Source organism: Coturnix japonica, chromosome 4 (genome assembly GCF_054131305.1).
Source record: "Coturnix japonica strain WE chromosome 4, WE-NBRP24, whole genome shotgun sequence".
Classification (NCBI taxonomy): domain Eukaryota; kingdom Metazoa; phylum Chordata; class Aves; order Galliformes; family Phasianidae; genus Coturnix; species Coturnix japonica.
The window spans coordinates 25,601,918-25,622,474 of record NC_140666.1 but is presented as its reverse complement, the minus strand read 5'-3'; the positions used below and the strand labels follow the sequence as shown (position 1 = coordinate 25,622,474).

At 38.8% G+C, this 20,557-nt stretch overlaps 1 protein-coding gene across 3 annotated transcripts in view; it reads left to right on the top strand.

The window, feature by feature from the left end:
* AFF2 (ALF transcription elongation factor 2) overlaps positions 1-20,557 on the top strand; it is a 327,396-nt gene that overhangs the window by 86,681 nt on the left and 220,158 nt on the right. For all 3 annotated transcript variants that reach the window (XM_085544766.1, XM_085544768.1, XM_085544767.1), the window contains exon 3: positions 2,174-3,064. In XM_085544766.1, coding sequence (XP_085400892.1) covers positions 2,174-3,064 — 891 coding nt within the window. The remainder of the gene's footprint in view (positions 1-2,173; positions 3,065-20,557) is intronic.

The following is a 20,557-nucleotide window of genomic DNA, read 5'->3' as shown; positions in this document are numbered from 1 at the left end:
GTCTTCAAATAAAAATATTGATTCCCTCTGTGAAGGCTGAGACAAGAGCCATTTAATGTGCTGCAATATTGAAGTTACAGTGATGATATGTTTTCAGTACACTTTCTTCTTCCCCCTCCCTCCTCCACCCCTTTCCTTTTCTCTTTTACTTTCTGTATAATAAGCTAAATGCACCCTGGAAGTCTGGCCTAATCAGAGGTGAAATCTAGGTGGCAAGATTTTCTCCTTACTTGACTGTTTCCCTTGTGCTGTCCCACAAGGAGTTAAAGAGCTTGGTGGGGAAGGAGGAAACAGCAAGTATATGTGTTTAGACTTCGCATCATAATTCCTGCTGAGCCCTTAAGCACAATGGAATCTCCTTGTTTTAAATTTGGTGGTTGAACAGAGAGAGTCTGGTTTTGGCTGCTGCCCAAATGGCTCGTTGTGCAAATCAGTTGAAGGAGACTGCTCGTGTACAAAGAGCTTATTCTTGGCATAGCAAGAATATAATTTTTGCCACTAAAATCACCAACCTAGGGACTTAGTGAATAAAAGGGATTCGTGGTTCTTCACAACTGGGGTTATTAACTGTGTCAGTGAGGAGTGCTGGCAAAATGTATATAGATGAGAACAACATTGAACAGTTAATTTTTAAATCACTGCCTCAGTACAGTGGTAATATACATTACAATCCCCGAGAATGAGCAAAAGAAAATTTGCATTTATTACCTTCTTTTCCAACATTTTTTTATGGCGTGTGCACTATGTACTAAAAGAAAAATCTTCCTGCAGTACTCTCTTCATCTCCTGACTAGTTCAATGGTGGGTAATATAAGCAGACATTTCAGGAGGAATCCGTGCGTGGAAATTTTTCATCACTCAGACTTCAGCTTAATTCTTGAGGAAGATTGGATCAGCAGTATGGTAGGATCCCTGCTTGAGGAATTAAGTGGGACACTCTAACCAACCACAGACTCTTTATGGCCTAACATTAAGGCCTCTTTGGACTGAGATGTTGTTTGCTATATTGAATAGAAAACCAAATGTAAATAAAAGTGTAGTTAGCTATACCCTGAAGTTTCGCTTTACACTAATTACATATATTGCACTGACATAATTTAATTCCAAACTGTAGAAGTTAACTGTCTGCTTGAGCTGTACCTTTGCTCTGCTTTTATCCTTTGAGTCTTTTTAATATGATGTTTTAGTTCTCTACTGGTCATTTCAATAGAACATAAAGTTCAGTAAGAAGACTGGTACATTGGCTCTCTGTGGACAGAGGAAATTAGCTGTGTATTAATTATTGCACCCAGCATATTTCTCCTGCTTTTTACGAGTGTAAATGAAAAGTAAAATAAAATAAAAACAACAAAGAGTATTTTATGCTTTAGAAAGGGAAGTATCATAGTGGTGTGACACAGATGAGTCAGTATTTATTTAGCAATTGCTGGAATTAAAAAAGAAAACCAAACACAGTCCATAAATGGGAAGAATCTTTATGCTTAAGAACGTGACAGTCATCTCTTTTTATATTCTTCTGTAAAGAAAATTGTTATGAATGATGTTTTATTTGAAGCTGTTATAACATTTCAGTTATTAGAAGCTTTTTCTTTTCTGGACTCAGATATCAGATCTCTTGGGTCAAACTGAACCCTCTATGGAAAAGTAATTGGCTTTACATAAAAAAAGTTTACCCCTGTGTGCCTGTTAGAGTCTACCTGGCTTCTTTTTATGGCAGAAGTATGGGTCAAGGGGGTGATACTGCAATATCATGTTTAAATAAAGTGTGTGATTGCAATTCAAATGCTGAGTAGTCAGTAATTCACATTTGCATATTTTGCAAGATATGAAATGTACAAGACCAACTTCTATGACATAAAACCAGCCTGTTTTCCTCTGAACATCTATAAACTGATGTAATTTAAACATTTCACTGAGAACAAATTTAAGAAAATGGGAAGCAGTATACAAGTGTTACTCATTCAAGCCTGTTTCAAGAGATTCTTTGAACAGTTATTGATAGATTCTTCTTACATAACGTATGTAAAATGTAATTGAAATTAGATTAAATGTCAGCATGACACCATTAAACAGCTAACATTTGCCATCTTCTAAGACAACTATTCTGTGCAGTAACTTCCTAGTTAAAAAATTACTCACTCTTTTCCATTCTTTATTTATGTTTATATTCTAGACAAATAAAGGTGATGCTCTTGCAAACCGTGTCCAGAACACATTGGGAAACTATGATGAGATGAAGGACCTGCTAACTAACCATTCCAATCAGAGCCATCTTGTAGGAATCCCAAAGAATTCTGTCCCACAGACGCCCATTGACAAAAATGAACAGAACTTTTTCTCAGAACAAAGAAACAGGATGATCCCATCTCATCAGATCAGTGGCCACTCATCGACATCAATGCCTCCACCTTTGTCACTGTCATCTAATTCTGCCTTGCTGCACAGTCACCAGAGCAGCAGAAAGTCGAGGACAGACTGGTCACGCAGTGGTCACAACTCTAGTGGGGCCCAGTCAAGCCAATCCAGTAGTCAGCAAAGTCGGACAAAGCATAGCTCTTCTCATGACCAGCCACAGGGCAGGTATGAAGACCTCTATAATTGTCAGAGTGAGCAGCATAAAAGTGGAGGAACTGAGGAAGCAAATTCTATGGCAGCATCTTCGCATTCAAGGCGGCATACTCATTCAAAGTCAGCAGCTGGAGAACATACTTACAAAGACAACAGTCATTCAAAGTCACCCACGGAGCTTGAGTTTGTAGGTCATGGTTCTGGATCTCCACTTCCTTCCACATCTTTGTTGTCTGCAAACAGTAGTCTTTCAAACCAGAATTTCCCACCAGGACTTCACTGTAAAAGCAGCATGGTCCAGCAAAAGCCTACGGCATATGTTAGGCCGATGGATGGTCAGGACCAGGTACCCAATGACTCACCAGAACTGAAACCTCCCATAGAAATTGAGAGTGGATATGGAAATCAGTCCTTTGGAACACTGCTGGAAGGAAAAGTGAACACACCAAGTTCAAAGAATAAAGTACCAAAGCTTAATATTCCTCCTGTTGGTGAAGTAAGTAATTTAAAATTTCTTTTCTCTAGTACTGTTTGAGTGTTTTATGCACTGAATATTCTTCTTTGGAAATATGCATTTCCTGGAATTATGTTCTAAGACATTCCTTCTTTTCTTTTCTTTTCTTTTCTTTTCTTTTCTTTTCTTTTCTTTTCTTTTCTTTTCTTTTCTTTTCTTTTCTTTTCTTTTCTTTTCTTTTCTTTTCTTTTCTTTTCTTTTCTTTTCTTTTCTTTTCTTTTCTTTTCTTTTCTTTTCTTTTCTTTTCTTTTCTTTTCTTTTCTTTTCTTTTATTTTCTTTTATTTTCTTTTATTTTCTTTTATTTTTTTTTTTTTTTTTTTGAATATGCATGACTAACTTTACTTCTGGCAAGGTTTGTTGTGGTAGTCCCAGTTAGCTGAAGTTTTAAAATCACAGATTTGAATGTTAACATTACTTGTTTCTAGTTAATATTGAAAAACTAGTTCTCCATTGAGTCTCATACTTTTGTACCAACCAGAATCTTAGTTCATGCACGTTTTTCACTAGTTTGCTTATTCAGGTAGGAGCTAGTTTGGTATAAAGTGTTTAAAGATCTTTAATGAAAAATAGCAGCGTCCAAATTTCAGTATTACTAAACAGTTCCACCAGTTAGGAGTTTATTTGCAGAGTTTGCTGAGTTCCCATTGCTTTTAATGGAATGAATGTGGCTGAAGTTCTCAGTAATGCTTATGAAAATGTGTCACATTAAAGTTTTAATGCATGTTGAAGAGCTCTTAATATTGGGATTCAATCTGCATCTCTGCTACCAACAGTTTAAGTTGCTGAATTGTGTATTGCTGGTCAGTACAATATTCCTGTGAAGAACACTTTAATTGGTTCTTATTCATGCCCACTCCAAGTACAGATGTATAATAAGGATACAAATTCAACTGTGTACAGTCCGTATACTGTTTTATATATTTTTTCTCTTATTCTGAGTTTCTCTAAAGCTGTATGTATTGCAAGGTAGGTTTATGGTGCATGTAGGAACAGAATTGCAGTGCGGCTCTTTCATAGTTTTTTGTTTTCTGCATATGCTTCCCTGCTTGGAAGCATTTTTATAGTAGGAATGAGGAGTGATGCATTCTTAAGGCACTTTATTGCAAAAGGTCAGCTTTTTCTATTGAAATAATTGTTTCAAGCCAATAAATTGTTTGACTATTTAAAAACTCGATGTTATTTATTAACATTCCAGGCAGCAACAAAGACTGATGTGTTTTGCAGTAGAGCTTGGAATAATTTTCTGGGAACTGCATCTGAAAACAGTAAAAGGCCTATTTATAACAAATGGAAGCTGAGGGTTGCTTGCAGATGGTGTTTTATTAGAAAATATATTTGTTAATAAACGTAGCTTTGTACAAGATTACTTTACAGATGTTTCTGTTTATTTTTACCTTAGGTTAAAAATCTGCTGATGTAGATGGCTTCATAGTCTGTTGCGATTTGTCACTAGCATTGTTTGGCAAGGAAATAATTGTATGCAAGGGAAATAATGATGTTGTAAAAGCAAATATATTTATTCACTTCTGCCATCTATTAGCAGTATGAGTCAACAAATGTACTTTCAAGTGCAACATTAATATGGAGTATTTTGGGGAAGAGAATGTGACTTTTGTAACTTGTGTCAGCTATTAGAAGTACTTTTCTTTAATATTCTACTGAAATCCTGTTATTGTTGAAATCAGATGAGTTGCTACCGGTGCTTTTTGGGCTTAGGATTCACCGTCTTATTGTGAAGCTCTAGGAATCTGTGGTGTAAGTTGTTGTTTTTGTAAAGCTTTTTCCTACTGAGATGAAAAAAGTTGTGAGTTTATCACTACAGATGCTTTAGTGTGTATATCCTCTGTAGTGAAAAGTACAGGTGTATAATTAATTTAAATTTATTAGCAAATAATTGGTAAAATATTGGCACTTTAGGAAAGAATGCTGATGATAATCTTAAAATAGTGTCTGTTTTCAAAAAGTGAACCATGATTTGCAAAGCGAAAGAAAACTTGAAGCTGTTTTCAGGGGAAGTACAACCCTCCTTTGAGATACAGAACATACGATGATAGGCAGACTGATGAATAGGCAGATCTCCTCCTGAGTCTGGAGTGTTGGCTTTTGGTGGTTTTTTTTTTTAACCCGTGTCAGGACTGTGAACTTCAGCCCTCTGTGTTTTTCCACAGATGTGTATCCTGAATTTGATTTACCCTGTGTTCAGCAATAAAACCCCTTCCAATCCAACATTATAGATAAGTGGTTTAGTTTAAGCTTAATCAGAACTGACAGCGGACACCTGTGAAACCCATAACCTTTTCAGAATGACTGCAGTGAGTGGCTCTGTTGTAATATTTATACAATTGATATGGAGGCTTATGATCCTTTGGTGGTGCTTATCAATTTATGAACCTTCCCCAGCCACCTCCAGCTGTAGCGATCTGTTTGAAACAATTCTGCTTTTGTTCCATGGGTTTCCATCCTAACAGTGTTCCAGATAGTGGTGGTGATCTTCATAGTAGAGTTGCTTTTGGGGGGATATTTCTCAATCATTTTGAAGCTCTCGTGTATCTGTGAGTGTTCTTTGAGATGCCAAGTGTGCACATTGAGAATGCAAACCAAACCTTTTTCAGTGATTTTCTCAAAATTTTGTGTTATCAAAAATTGAGGAGTTCTGTGGAGAAAACAAACTCCTAGGTGTAGGCCCTATGGTGAGGACACCTCTTAATATCTGCAACGGATAGGAAAGAAAGACTGTTTTTGATATCTTAAGGAGGGGGTTAAGTAACCAAATATTTGAAGAAGCACATTTAAAAAATGAGTTCAGTGTGATGTGGAAATATGGTCTCATTTATCACAGCTTAATGGAATAGGATGTTGAGTGCCCTGGAAGCCTCCTGCCATATATAAGGAAGTGATCAATTTTGTAACGTAATTTGTGTCACTCAAGGTGTCGCTCTAACAATCTTTTCTCATTCACTGGGCCCAATTCTGCCCTCAGATTTACCCATCCATCTTTCAGCTCCTCTGGAATGGACTCAGTTGTTAATGCCTCATTGCTGGCATGTTTCCACAATGCAGTGGTCTGTGGTTTAGTGATTTCTGACCTTGTAAATATTCCTGGTAAGTTCTTGCTAACTTACTGGACTGGTAGTGGCAGCAGCACTTGCACACCCAGCCATATACCTTATTTCATGTTCCTTTCTTATTATTCTATACCCTGTACACATGCAAATATTACTTCTGAGATTGCATTGAATGTTTGTTAAATTGAAGCAAACCAGGGTTATCCACAAAAAGTTTTTTGAATTATGTAGAATTCTACCCACTGTATGGTGGACAACTGTAACTTACCAGTCAAGGAGAATTTCATAGCTAAATCCTATATGCGGTTCTTCAAAAAGGCAGAGGCGAGGGACCATGCTAACTTTTGAAAATCTCTCTGCTGTGTTAGAATCCAGAATCTTGATACTTATATGTATATTTCAACCTCTAGGAACCCAGTGCTTACAAACTGTTTCAATTCAACTAACTCAGTAGGAGACAGCTGAAAGGAAAACCTGTACTTTTCAACTTGGGGTTGAAACACAAATTTCTGAGAGTATGGAATAATGAGTTTTAAGGCCTGTGGGAACAGCAGAAGGTTTCTTCCTGAAAAATCTTGTGCATGGCTCTCCAGAACAATGCATAGATTTCCAATAAATGTTTAGGGACAGGAAATCAAGGGCAACTAAGAGAATGTTTGATTCTCTAGGCAGAGTTTTTAAATCTCACTGAGAAATTGGATTCACATTCCCACACATTAACAAATGCAGATATACCAAATGTTCCCAAAAATACAAAACTAGGAACAAATACAAAAGGCCTACATCTGTGTCACCACCCACTTACGTAATAAAAAGTGAAGAAGCTTTGTTTTCACTTTACTTCCAGAAAAATGTTTTGGTGGGCTCAGTATACTGCAAAGTGATAAGCTTCAGTTACTTGTTTCAAATCATTCTGTTATCTCTGTGTGTATTGATTAGCTTAGTACTTTCTGAGCTGGCTGTAAAAAAGACCTCTCTTTCTGCATTAAAGAGGAGGAAAAATTGACAGATAGATAACCATATTGATTGAGCCTAAATACTAAATGCAAGGGACCCATATATTCGTTATAAAACTCTTTATAGGAATCAGAGCCAGTTTAATATCCCCCTCCCCCCTTTTTTTTAATTAAATGGAAAGTAGATGTCTTTAATTAACTATCCCCACACGCTTCTGATATACGTGCTTCATGTTTCCAACTACAGTGCATTACCATGGTTGTGGGCAAATTGCTTCTTACAAATATGAGCTTTATCCATTCACCAATCTTTTAGCTCTGAAGAATGGACTGAATCAAACATTAAGCTGAAATCCCTTTACTTGGTTCATATTTCAAAAGTCTGAGGCCAAAAACTAACCCAAAGAGCAGTATTTCTTGCAGTATTACAGGTTAAGGACATATGTTTTTCATTTGTAAGTACTGTGAGAAGTAATGTTCTTGTGATACTTCTAAATGAAGACCATATGACACCACTCGACTGAAGACCTCTTATTATGGCCTCTCGAAGGCTACTGTCCAGTTGTTTGGACAATTGCTGGGAAATCTATTCTGCAGAAATAGTGGGAGGACAGCCTGCAAATTTTAAATCTAATATTAAAATAAAAATAATCATATTTAGGGCCTCATTTTTAACCTTCATGACCAATGGGAACTTTGCACTTTATCTCAGAACCTGCAGAACAGGGCTCTTAAAGTTAGGTATGGTTAAGAGAACTGACTGTGTAAATTTAGTTCAGAGAAGGGAAGATTATCAAATTGTTTTGCTTTTTTTTTAACCTTTATTATGTTCCTCAATGCCAATGCAACTGCTTCTAAGTGTCCTGTTATTGGCCTGATTTAATTAAAAGAAAAGCTAGTATTCAAATGGTTTGATATGAAATCTTACAAAGTGAAATGACCTTAAAGACTTTGGTGAGAGCAGCAGTAGAATTGGTTTTGCTTGAGCAAAGATGAAGAGGCATAATTTACTGACTTGGGGTGTCTTGCAGGGTGTTTTCATGGCTCCTCTAATAGATTTGGCATGTCACTTTGTTGGTATTTCTCAAACTCATAGCCAGTTTAATTCAATGAATTTCTTAATTTATAGAAGTCAGAAATCTTTAAACAATCAATGCTCTTCCCCCTCTGTGTGGTCCTCAGTATTTTGGTGTATCTGACTGAATATCAGGATGTTTCTGATATTTACTTCCCACTTTTAGAAGAGTGTTTTTCAGATTTTGGCTTTAAAAAGCGTGGAGCAAGTATACATTTCCAAACTGCATCTCTTTTCTTCCTCCCATTAATTTACAGAAAACATACCAAACCATACAGGTGCATCATCAAGTGTTGTGATATTTTCTTAATGTGGACTGTCCGTGCACTTTCTGAATGATGACCTGAAATTGATAGAGCTTATTTTTCAGCCTCTTGTTTTCATCCATCTGCATTGCAAATATATGATACTCCATGTTGTTGTCAACCAACTAAGCGTTCTTCTAGGACCAGTCCAGCAGGTGCAACAAAGTTGGAGCCTTTGCACATATTTATTAATACTTTTGTGCAACGTGACATGCTTTTGTAACTAATGTCTGCGCAAACTGTAAAACAAAAAGCCTTCATGTAACAGAAGGAACTTGAGTTTTCAGATATATGCTTTCACTCAGGCTGTGATCAGCCCTCAGTGGAACAGCACATGTTTTCATGGGAAACAAGATTGGCAGATTTTTATGTACTGGCATTTGGCTTTCTATGCTAGAATGAATAGCCATTTGTAAACTTTACCACGAGCTAAGTTAAATATTATTTTATCTGACTCAAACCTTTAAAGTAACACACAGCTAGGGGAAGAGCCATTGCTCTTTCCAATCATAACTTTTAGAGTTTTTGTTGTATTTTTTTTCATAATTTTTTCCGTTCCTTTCTTTGTGGAGAGCGCAGGAGTCAATGTTTTAAGCAGTTTGAGAACACTGAAGTCACTTTTTGGTTGTTGTTTATTTTAAAGTTCTGACAAGGCAGTCTGCTGCTGTCATGAATCTTCACTGGGACTGAACATAGGGTGTCTCTGGACACCCTCAGTTCCTTGAGCAAGGAATTTCTTGCTAATATCTACAGTTTCTCCCAGGATCACTCACTAAATATATATATATATATAAATATAAAAAGAGATATAAAGGAAATACAGGAAAGTCAGTGGGCACAAATACAGACTGAGACGAATCTCTAATACTGATGAAAATGGTAGTAAAATTGAAAATGGGACTTTGCTTCCTCTGGTAAGCCTTGACTGGTAAGAAACAACTGGAATGCTCTTGTGCAAATGTCAGGAATCTAGGCACCCAAATGGTGCAAAAAATGTGATTGGATTTTATAGAGGTAATAGAAAAACCAAACAGAAACCAGTGTTTCAGATGATGTGGTACTGAGACTGACATAGCTACTGAAAGATAATGCATTAGGAATAGCACCATATATTGTTGGGCTGAGTAACAATTTACAAAGTCTGTTGCAAAAGGTAAAAAAAAAAAGAAGACTAGAGAAAGTTGAAGAAAAACATCTTGCTATACAACAGAGATGTGGTAGGCTTGAAAAAACTATGGGCATGATCTTAATGTACAGTGAGCTTTTGCTTCAGCTTCAGTAGTAAGCAGAGATGAACGGTCAAGTGAGAACATGGAAACTGGACTCACCATAGGGGGAAGAGGAACTACAGTTCTGAGGTGTGGTTGGATTTCTGGTGGGAATCCTTAGAGCAGAAGTGCTTAACTTCTCTTAAGTAAGCTCATTGAAGTACATCTTATGAAAAGCTGTATGCAGTATGCAAGCAATTAGCTCATGATCCGGAAGGCAGCAGCCTCCTACTGTATTTTCTAATTCTACATGCATAAGATATCCGTATGCATACCTCTGGGTATTTTGTATCCTAAGTCCATTGACATGCGGAATTATACTAGGCTTGAAACCACTAGAACAGTACCATGTGAACCATGTTTATAGCATACCTTTAAAGTGTGAAAATCAGAAGAGGGCCATATATGAGCATTTCTGGCTTTATGACCATAGTCACCACACTGCAAGCTACTTGTCTCTGATTCAAGTATGGAAAACTTGGAGCTGCAGGTGAAAACATCATGTGGGCATACTTTAATTAAGGGGAATTAAAAAAAAAAAAAAAAGTGAAAGTTGAATGTATAAGTTGGCATCTTTCCATGAACTGTAGATAGGGGTTAAAGTTATTTAATTAGCAAGTGATTGTTAGTGTATTAGTAACCTGGGGGGGGGGGGGGGGGGGGGGGGAGGAAGGCTTTTTTTTTTTGGCTTGTACAGCAAAGAAATTCCTCCCACATAAATATGTTCATTTGACTTTCTGGGAAGTAACGCAAGGAAATTGTAGCTGCAGTCTGTTATTTAATCTTCCTGAAATTAGCATTTGGTGCCCAGGAAGATTGAAAGATTTAATGCCAATGCCTTCCTCAAAAGAAAGAAATGACATACCACATATGTTTTAGCACTGGTTAGACTGTTAAATGGAATTAATCAAAATCCATGTTAAAATATTTCCATGTGTTAATTAGCGATGGTTTAGAACACTAAAATGCATATTGGCTTGGGAATAAATTAGTGAAGAGATATCAGATTGAGTTTGTGGGCCTTTAATTGCAACATAATACACTGTGTTTTAGGAAGGTAGATGTAAATACACTCCTATGAAATACCGTGGCAACGTGCATTTAAAACTTGTGAAGTAAAACAATCTAAAACAGACTTCCATAGTGGCAGAGAAATGTCATTTCCCATTTTAAAAGAAACATGAAGTCATTCCCTCACTTAAGAGAAAACAGTATAAAAATGCTGAGCTTCATCTCATGCCAAAGGAAGTTTTAAAATTTCCTCTTTGAAAATCCCAAGGATGTAGCAAGTACCAGCAATAGGTCTCCTATTGCAAGTAGGCAAAATTCATTTTTACCTTTACTGCTGCTGGGTCAAAGCAATGTGTTTTTTTCCTGTTCCCACACTGTGTCTTGAGAGCAGCAAAAATGGCGTAAATTTAGTTAAGTATGCAAATGTGGCCGGACAAATGGATGTGTTCACCCTTATAAGTAGGTTAGCACACATGAGGCAAGCAAAGTTATCTGTGGCAACATTGTTGATCTCCTATCTGCCCATCTCCCAGTGGGCCCCTAGGACAATCTGGTGGTTCTGGCCCAGGGGCAGGAACATTCCCTCTGCTCTTGTGGCAGCAGGAAGCAGAGGCAGCAACCTCTCTGTTCTATTAAAACGCAATAAGCAGGAACAGCCTCCAAGAGGTTTCCTGAAGTTTCATCTCCTTCAGTCACGGTGGCTGAAATGATTTTGTGCAAATGCAGTTCAGGGAGCTAGAGAAGCAGGCAGATACTGATTTTAAGTTTGTCTGTGATTGCTGTTCAGGTGTCCATTTATAAAATAACAGGGAGTGCAAATAAAGGGTTTTGAGAGCAGAGGGAGGAAGAAGCAAGGCAACACAGATTCAGTGGTTTTACAGTCTGGTGGATTTGTTTTTGTTTGGATTTGCAAAGATATCTGAGAGTCAGTCTCCATAGGTGAGACTCAATCCCCATTGATATTGCCGATTAATGCTGCCAGTCTAAACATATTTCATTTAATACATTCTGCTTTCCCTTGCACGTTTCCTTGGAATCGTTTCCCATTGTTATATCCCCAGATGTGTAAACTCACTGTGTTGTATTTCACCAAGCTGCAAGCTGTGACTCTTAAATGCACAAGTGAAGCTGGCAATTAGTTCTGCTATTGTAAACATCCAGGCACCTATTTACTTTTGCCTGTATATTAAACATAGCTGTTGAAACAATGATTTCTTAAATAATTAAAATAATTTGTAAAGCACTAACATGTACCCTTTGTAAGTGTAAGCAACCATAAACTACTTCAGGGTACTTCCAGGAGTTAGGGTTTGGATTTTATTTATTAGAGCTAGTGCTGACTGAAGGCTGTATATCCTGGGCAGCAGCCTGCATCTGTGGGGTTTTATCCTTTTTGATACAAAAAAAAAAAACAAAAACAACCATAACTTCTATGCAATCAGATGCTAAAAATATCTGAAAAAATATATATGATTTCTACTACCATATGCTATTGTTGCTTGAATATGTTTAACATGCGCTTCCAGCCTGGAAGGCCAACTGAGTTCTGGGCTGCATTAAAAGAGGAGCAGACAGCAGGGAAAGGGAGGCGATTGTTCCCCTCTACTCAGGGGGGAGGCCCCATCATGAGTCCTATATCCAGGCCTGAGGCCCCTAGGACAAGAAAGACATGGAGCTCTTGGAATGGGTACAGAGGAGGGCCTCTAAGATGATCAGAGGGCTGGAGCACCTCTTCTATGAAGAAAGGTTGAGAGAACTGGGCTTGTTTTGCTTGGAGAAGGCTCTGGGGAGACCCCATTATGGCCTTCCAATACTTAAAGGGAGCATATAAACAGGAGGGGGAATGACTGTTTACGAGGGTGGATAGTGATAGGACAAGGGGGAATGGTTTTAAACTAAGACAGGGGAGGTTTAGGTTAGATATTAAGAGGACGTTTTTCACTCAGAAGGTGTTGATGCACTGGAACAGGTTGCTCAAGGAGGCTGTGGATGCCCCATCCCTGGAGGCATTCAAGGCCAGGCTGGATGTGGCTCTGGGCAGCCTGGTCTAGTTGCTGATGATCCTGCATGTAGCTGGGGAGTTGAAACCACATGATCACTGTGGTCCTTTTCAACCCAGGCCATTCTATGATGATATTATTCACCTTGTATTCAGGAGTAGCTTCTGTATAGAGCTTCCTTGTAAAGTAAAATGGCACAGATTATTTTGCACTGGGAAGTAAAAGGGATCCATCACATCTTCTTACCAACACATGTGTTTACGTATTGAGATGAAATATGGCACAAAGTTAGCTATGGAAATATTAGAAAGTGATTTTAATTCAAAGCAGTGATCCTAGCAAATACATCATTTACTTCACAATGCCATGACCACAAAGTTCAGCAGTTAATGCGGTATCATGGAATGGTCCACACACTGCGTTGTCACGAACCACAAATGTTTTGCAAATCCTAATATGGGAATCAAGATTGCAGGACTTTGTTTTGAAAGCAAACTATTGAAGTTTCCTATGAAATTCTGTGGAGTAACAAGGAGCCAGTGAGGGAGTGTGCACTGTCTGTGCCAATGGCTGATGTTTCTTCACTGTCATAAGTTATTTCCTCTTCTACCAGGTAGAAAGTTAGTAACTGTGCAGTCTGCAAGGGAGGTAGGCCTGCATTCAAAGAATTTGTGCCTGTGCATATGAGGAAATATGTTTAAATCCTAGAAAATCTGTACTTATAACTACTAATGCTCCTCCCCTTCAGTGCAGTGATAAGTCAGCTCTTGCCAGTTCCTTGAAACGTGAAGTACCTGATCTGCTGTACTATAGTATACAAAGTAAAGCAAGCTGAGGAGTAGACCTTTCTCTAAGGGACACAAAGGTGATGCTAAAATACAGCCAGATTACACCTGTCTTGTCCTTTTATGTTGTCATTGCTGTGTGAGAGACTCTGCATGAGAACTAGGGTTTTCTGATTGTGAATAGAAAAAGCAAAATGGGACCATAAATTATGGGTCTGAATAAGACTTAGGGAGAGTAGCAAGGTGGGGCGTAACAGGGATTTAGAGAATTATTGCTCTTCAGAGGGGAAGAAAAATTGCAATTTGCAAATGCAGTTTTTGTAAGCACATTATGTTAAGATGTAACTGCACCTGCATTTCATCAGGAAACTTGTTTGCTACAGTTTTTAAATACATGTTGATGTACTGAATATATTTGATTTACTTTGATAATACTGTGGTGTTTTTTTTCCCCCGTTTTTATCAGTTTTTTACATTTCATAAGTCTCTCTCTAATCCCAAATATCAGAGCTCTTGAGAGATGGCCTGTTTACTCATGCTTCTTCTCCCATCTTTTCAGAACCAACATTTTAGCTATAAAAGGAGACTTCAGATAAGCAACCAGATTTCAAATAACCAGGAATGTCATCTCACTATTGACTGCTATTACAAGAGCTGGGAGCGAGCAAGTCTAAAAAAGAGATACATTTCTAGCTTAGGATCAACCTTTGGAAACACATCAACAACTGTCCAGCTGGTATTCTTTGCTTCGCTCTGTGGAGCAGTCTCTTCTCTTTATTTCTGACTGAAAGGAGAGAGGCTCTGCAGGGATGTCTAGCACATGATCAGAAGCTGGGCTAACCATGCTGCTGCTTCCCTCACCTCTTCTCCCCTACAGATCTCTGCAGATCAGCCGTTGTGCCATGCCTCTTACAGGTGAGGATACAGCTCAATGCTCTGGCACAGAGACTGGTGACCCAGCGCAAATTGCCCAAACATTAACAGTATTATAGAAAGGGTGAACAAGCATGGTGAACCTCTGTAGCTTCCATGCAGGAAGTGAAAACACCTATGTGAGCAGATGGCGAGAACAGAAAAAAAACTGCTTCCTCCTCACTACTGGCTGCATCTCCACAGGGACAGCTGAAATCAGGCTTTTGGAGAAGGGTACATGCCTGTAAGGGATGGAGGTAACTTCATAAGTTAAAAGGGAGCTGATTCTCACAGTCTCGTATGGGAGATTTTCCATAAAAAATCCACATGTTCTTTCAGTAGTGGGTGCCCAGAACAATTATCTACAACTCCTGGCTGCATTTCAGTTTCTAGGGTGAAGCACATGTCAGGTCACTACAGGACAGAAGGGAACAAAGACAAGAATAGGGAGAGGGACTGAGGGATTTCCCCTTTCATTAGATACAGTAAATATGCTTGTTCAAGAACAAATAGCTAGAATAAGAAGAGGTACAGCTCTGATGCTGAAGAAAAGGCTATTTGTGTCACATATATAGGAAATACTGTTCCCAGACAATCTCTTGTAAGGATTGTACTTTAACGAGGACAAGTTTACTTGGGATCCTGACTTTGTATGATCTAACATGGAGCCCTGTATGATGAGTAATGCTGTGATTGCAGTGCGTGGGATTTTAAACTATTGAAATACAGTACAGTACTTTACTGTAAGCTACCCTTGGAGTTTGGTGCTGTCAGAAATCCTTACTGGGTGGAATTTCCAGGCTTGAAGTCAATAGCCAAAGGCAGAAAGAAAAGATGCTATCTCTGTGGCATGCCCTTAATAAAAAGTTTACTTCAGCACAACTCCCTTATAGTAGCAAGCCTGTGTGCAATGGAGGGACTATTTGCTTAGCACTCTCCAGGATTATTTGTGGTATTTTGCTGAAATGGTAGGGAGGGGAGAGGAAGAGAGGTTCTGCGGCACTGTAGTGTGGTGGGTGTGCTTTTGTGGGTGTCCCAAGCATGCAGCTGGCATGGGGCAGCTGGTGCAGGAAGGGAAACTGGACTGCTTCTACCAGCACTCAGAGTCTGAGCTGAAGACAATTCAGTCAGTAAAAAGTGTGAGGCTGTGGCAGAGGACTCAGGGAATGACTAAACTATGCAGTCTGAGGGTGTGCTATCAACCTCTCCCTGGAGGTTAAAGTCTATGTCAGGACTTCTCCAGAATGAAGCCTTTTTATGGTGGAGTTCTTGAAGATCTCGTCTCTTTCTGTGGGTTTGAACTTTTCAAAGTACTGGAAGTAAAGCAGGCTATTGCACTGTGCTTGTGAACTTGAGCTTTTGCAGGCTATACAGATTTTTCTGTCAGTGATATACATTTGTTTTCTCTGTGCATCTTTATAAATAGATGTGTAAAATAATGTATGTGTAGAACACAGGCAGTGATATGGCCCCTTAGATCTATATACTCACTTGCAGTAACAGAGGCCAAAGAGACTTTTCTTGGCACAGCACTGTCGTTTCACAATAGATCGCAAGTGATGAAAGTGGAAAGGAATTACTTGTTTTTTTTTGCCTCCTTTCCTGTGACATAAAGCCACATGAAGGGCTTCACCACATCTGGTTTCTGATTTTGGCCCTGAATACTGACAAGTATCACAAGCCCTAACAACTGTTGTTTCTAGTTCTCCCTCCAGAAGTGAGACCCAAGGGAGTTGGTTTTCAGCTGAATGCTCTCTGTTCTGCTCAGTACTGGCATTGCTTTGTTGCCTCTTGCTGAATGGGCTCATATAATTACTTCTTAAATGTCTCTTTGTTCTCACAGCTACTCACACTTGGTTCCTCTCAAATACAAATAAAACTGGCTGTGCCCACATTGCTGGTATCACAGGGTTCCAAGCACTTCTTCTTCCACCAGTCATGCGAAGTGCTATGAGGAGAGGGAAGGGTTTGAGAGCCAGAGAACGTTCACCTGTACCAACATTAGAGGCAGGACAGAGCTTTTCAGAAAGATGCCATATCCCAAAGGCAGTGGAGGGAGGCCAGGCAGGCAGAGAAGGAATTAAAAAGATTGGGTTGTTACCCATGGAGCCAAGCTGTGTTACTGAGACTGGAGGAGAAACAGGGATGTACTGCAGCCACCAGATAGTAGAACAGAATAGTGAACATGTCAGTGCATGCTTTAGTGGACATGATGGAAAAATAAGGGTGAGAAAAGGAAAAGTGCAAGAAAAGAGCAGGGCAGGTATTCACACAGGCTTAGGATGCTGAACTTTGGCTGCCCTGACGGAGGCAGCTGCAGGAGTGCCCACTTGGTTACAGGGGAAACCAGGGAGATGTTCATCTGGCCAAATTCCCAACTGCTTCAGCCTCTTTTTGTGACTAGTTCACACCATTCACAGGGAGAAGCAGTGACAGCAGTAATAGGTTCTTAGATACAATGATATATCCACTTGAAGACTCTTGCATGACTCCTGTTGCCCCTTGTGTGCCATCAGATGCACACTGCAAATAGCTGTGGCTGTGATAGCAGCACAGCCTGTACTCCTGTCACAGCAGTGCCTGAACATTCCAGCAGCTGCTTGGTACCTGAGAAACAATCAGTCATCTTCTGTTAGGAAGCTTTGAGTTAGCAAGCTGCTCTTAAACCTTAAAATGATTATAACACACATGTATTACTGAAGCTTATATACTTCTGTGTGCATGTGACAGAGGTATTCAGATGTGTTCTCCCACCATTTTTCATGTGTTTTCATGGTGGTCATGGCTGGACTTTGCATAGGGATTGTTGTAATCCCACATTCTTGCAGCAAAGCCTTACCTTGGATATAGTGTCCTGTGGTCAAAGAACATGGCAGATATTTTGGAACAGAACTTTCCTTCATGAGTGATTGCTTTCTGTCTGCACTGAGGGGGAAGAAAATAAGCCACAGGACTGCATTTGCCACAGCTCTGTGCCTGACCTAATAATCTGCTGAGAGCTCCAGACTGGGTTTACACTCTTTTTTTCAAGCCTGAAGCACAAGCTGAGAAAACTCAGGTCTGCCCACAATAGACAGCACAAATAGTCTTTGAAAGGGTTCCAAATGTTCTGAGGCCCGGATAGCTATGGTAAGGGATTGTACGTGTGCATAAAAACAGGCACCATAAAGGGTGTGTAGTCAAGCCATTTGAAAAGCAGGCAGAATGTGCACACAGCTCAATTGTGATTGCCTTTGGAAAAAACATAGTTGACACATTGCATAGGGTTTCATTCAGCTTTTTTGTTCATCTCTGTTTTTTGTTGTTTTTTTTTTTTTTTTTTAAAAAAGACAATACTGGCATTTCTGTGCATGGCAGTTATGCAAGTCTCCTTGGGGATTACCTTTGACACTGGGCATCTTGCATAACATGTTTGCACAAGTGCTGTGCTTCAGCACTAGCAGGGTTAGAGGCAAGGCGTTGAGCTGCAGTCACTGCTACTGACATTGTCTGCAGCGTTCTGAGGGGTAGTTCTGAATGATTCCAAAGATGGGAAATGCAGCAAAGGAGGCTGTTGGGAAAAAGGATAAATAAACAGAGAGTGCTCCACCACACGTCACGTAGTTTTGCATATGTAGCTTTAAGTGACAACAATATAAGTCATTATGTCAAAATGATGATGAATGCATTAATGACAGGCTGGACTCAGTGTTTGTGATGTCCTCTTATGCAGCACTTCAAAACACCACAACTAGCACTGAAACAAGCTCCTGGGAAAGTAAATGGGGAACTTTGCAAATACTACCTCTGTTTCAGTGTTCATAAATAAATAAACCCAGATTCTGTAAATAACTCATTTTATCTGTCAAACGTTGTAGGAGCATCTGCCACATTAACTGTCACCGGGGTTGTAAATAAACAATGTATCTGTCTACACCTTGCTTATGTCTGAGGGAAATGAACAACTATGCAGGAAGAACAGTAAGGAACACATTTTGATTGAAAGTAAAATATTAGAGTTGCTATCACTAATTATTTTAAATACATCTGAACCTAAAAACAGTTCATAATTCAACAGAAGATACAAAGAGGCAATATTCAAACAAAATTGAGTTAATGATGCGTTTAGGATGTATGTCTTAAATGCATTTTTATTACCAGTTGCTCAAGAACAACTCTGGGCAAACGTTGACTGCTTCTTCCTTTGTTCTTTAAAAGCACCAACAAAATACTCCCTCTCCCCTCACACACAAAAGGAACAAACAAAGAAAAACAACAACAAAAAATTAACTGCACAGAGTTTGGAGTGGTGACAGTCTGTTACTGGTGCTCTAACGATGACTGAATTTACCCTAACTCCATTGGAATCAAGGTTGTTTTCTTTTCGAAACCATATGCACTTGACTTTTGTGTTTGAACTGCAGGTCCTGACTCTGATCTCACTGTGTATCAAGAAACTAATCTTAAACTGACATCTGTATAGCATTGTCCCAGTGGTCTCCTCTTTCTGATAGTTTGTTTGCATGATTTCTGCTGAACAATCTCTGCCATACCACTGTTCCTGTTCACTTTGGGCACTGGATATGGTAGGAGACTCCTAGTGAGATGCTGAGATATCAGGAGTGTACCCAGGACCACTGGATTGTCTTGGTTGTTGAGTGTTATTCTGTTTACTTTTTTTTTCTTAAGGCAATATTGTCACTTACCAGACCAACTTCTGATCTGTCTTAGAATAATTTGTTTTTGATGCATGTTAGAAAGCCAACAAATCCAAAGCAGATTTCCTACAGCTGCATCTATACTCATTATAATTTTGGTAGAAAGAAATATTTGCTTACCAGCCGGATACAAATAGAGCTTAACAGGCTTGATTTATGATAGAGTAAAATTAAGCTAAATGCTGTCTGAGCCAAAGTCCTAGCAGAATTTACATTGTTATGCAGTATTATCTTTATTAATCATAATATTATTATGATTTAGTTCCTGTGCTAACCACTAATACCATAAGAGAGACACTGTTTTAAAGCAAAACAAAGACCTTCAAAAATTCTGTTGGTAGCTAAAACACGCCTTTTTTATTAATGGCCTTTTATCTAAGGTAATGAGCCAGAATATTAAGATTTAAGACATTTGTGCTATTAGTGTAATAGCTAATGGTGATGAAATTCAGACTTTAGATATTTGCATGGTATTTTTGGTAACTCGGGAACTTTTGCTTAAGCACCCAATTATCATGGTAAAGGACAGAGGTACATTTGATCTTAGGGCAATTAAGTCTCAAGATATCTGTGTCTTTATTTCTGCTTGGCACACATGTAGCAAGAATCCCAACACATACATCCATTTTATTTTCCTTTGACATTGTTTAATATCTGGTAAGTTGTGTTCTGCCACCCACAACATTTCAAATGGCTTGCAGGAAAGTATATTCTGTATATATATAAGGAGCTCTGGGTGCTGGATTTAAATAGCACAGCTACGAAAAGGATTCCACTGTGCAGACACTTCTTGTTAACAGCTCTTCCATAGGTGCTCAAGTTCAAATTAACTGTTCTAAAACCCAAATTAGAGTCAAATCTGGTGTGAACCTATTTACTCTGCACAACAGTCACAGGCAATGAAAAGTGTTCTGCTAAATTACTGTTTAAATCAGATCACTGTAGCTCCCTCAGTGGAAAAGTATTGCAGAATAACAGTGGCCAGCAGCTAAATGTAATTTAATTATTAGGTTTACATATTGGTTGGCTTTTGCATTTCTTAAAAAGAAACATTTTCAGCCAGGTGTATGAAGTCTGGCCAATGTTAGAAATCATTATGAAAAGCTGGAGGAATAATAGACTGGCGATCTAACACGTTTAAATTAAGTAAGGTCTGATTGTTGAATGCTGAACTCCATCAAAGGGTGGTGAGTTCATTTCCATCAAGGGCTGACATTTTGTCCTTTTTGTATATTATGTTGTTAGTGGTACAGTGTATACAGCAATATGATGATGAAAAGCCTGGAGTCCAGGGGTTTGAAAATAAAAGTGCTTTATGATTGAAATATCTGTTATTTCACACAGCAGCTTTTCTGGTTGAAATACATGGTAAATTTGAGACCCTCCATTTAATATTAAGA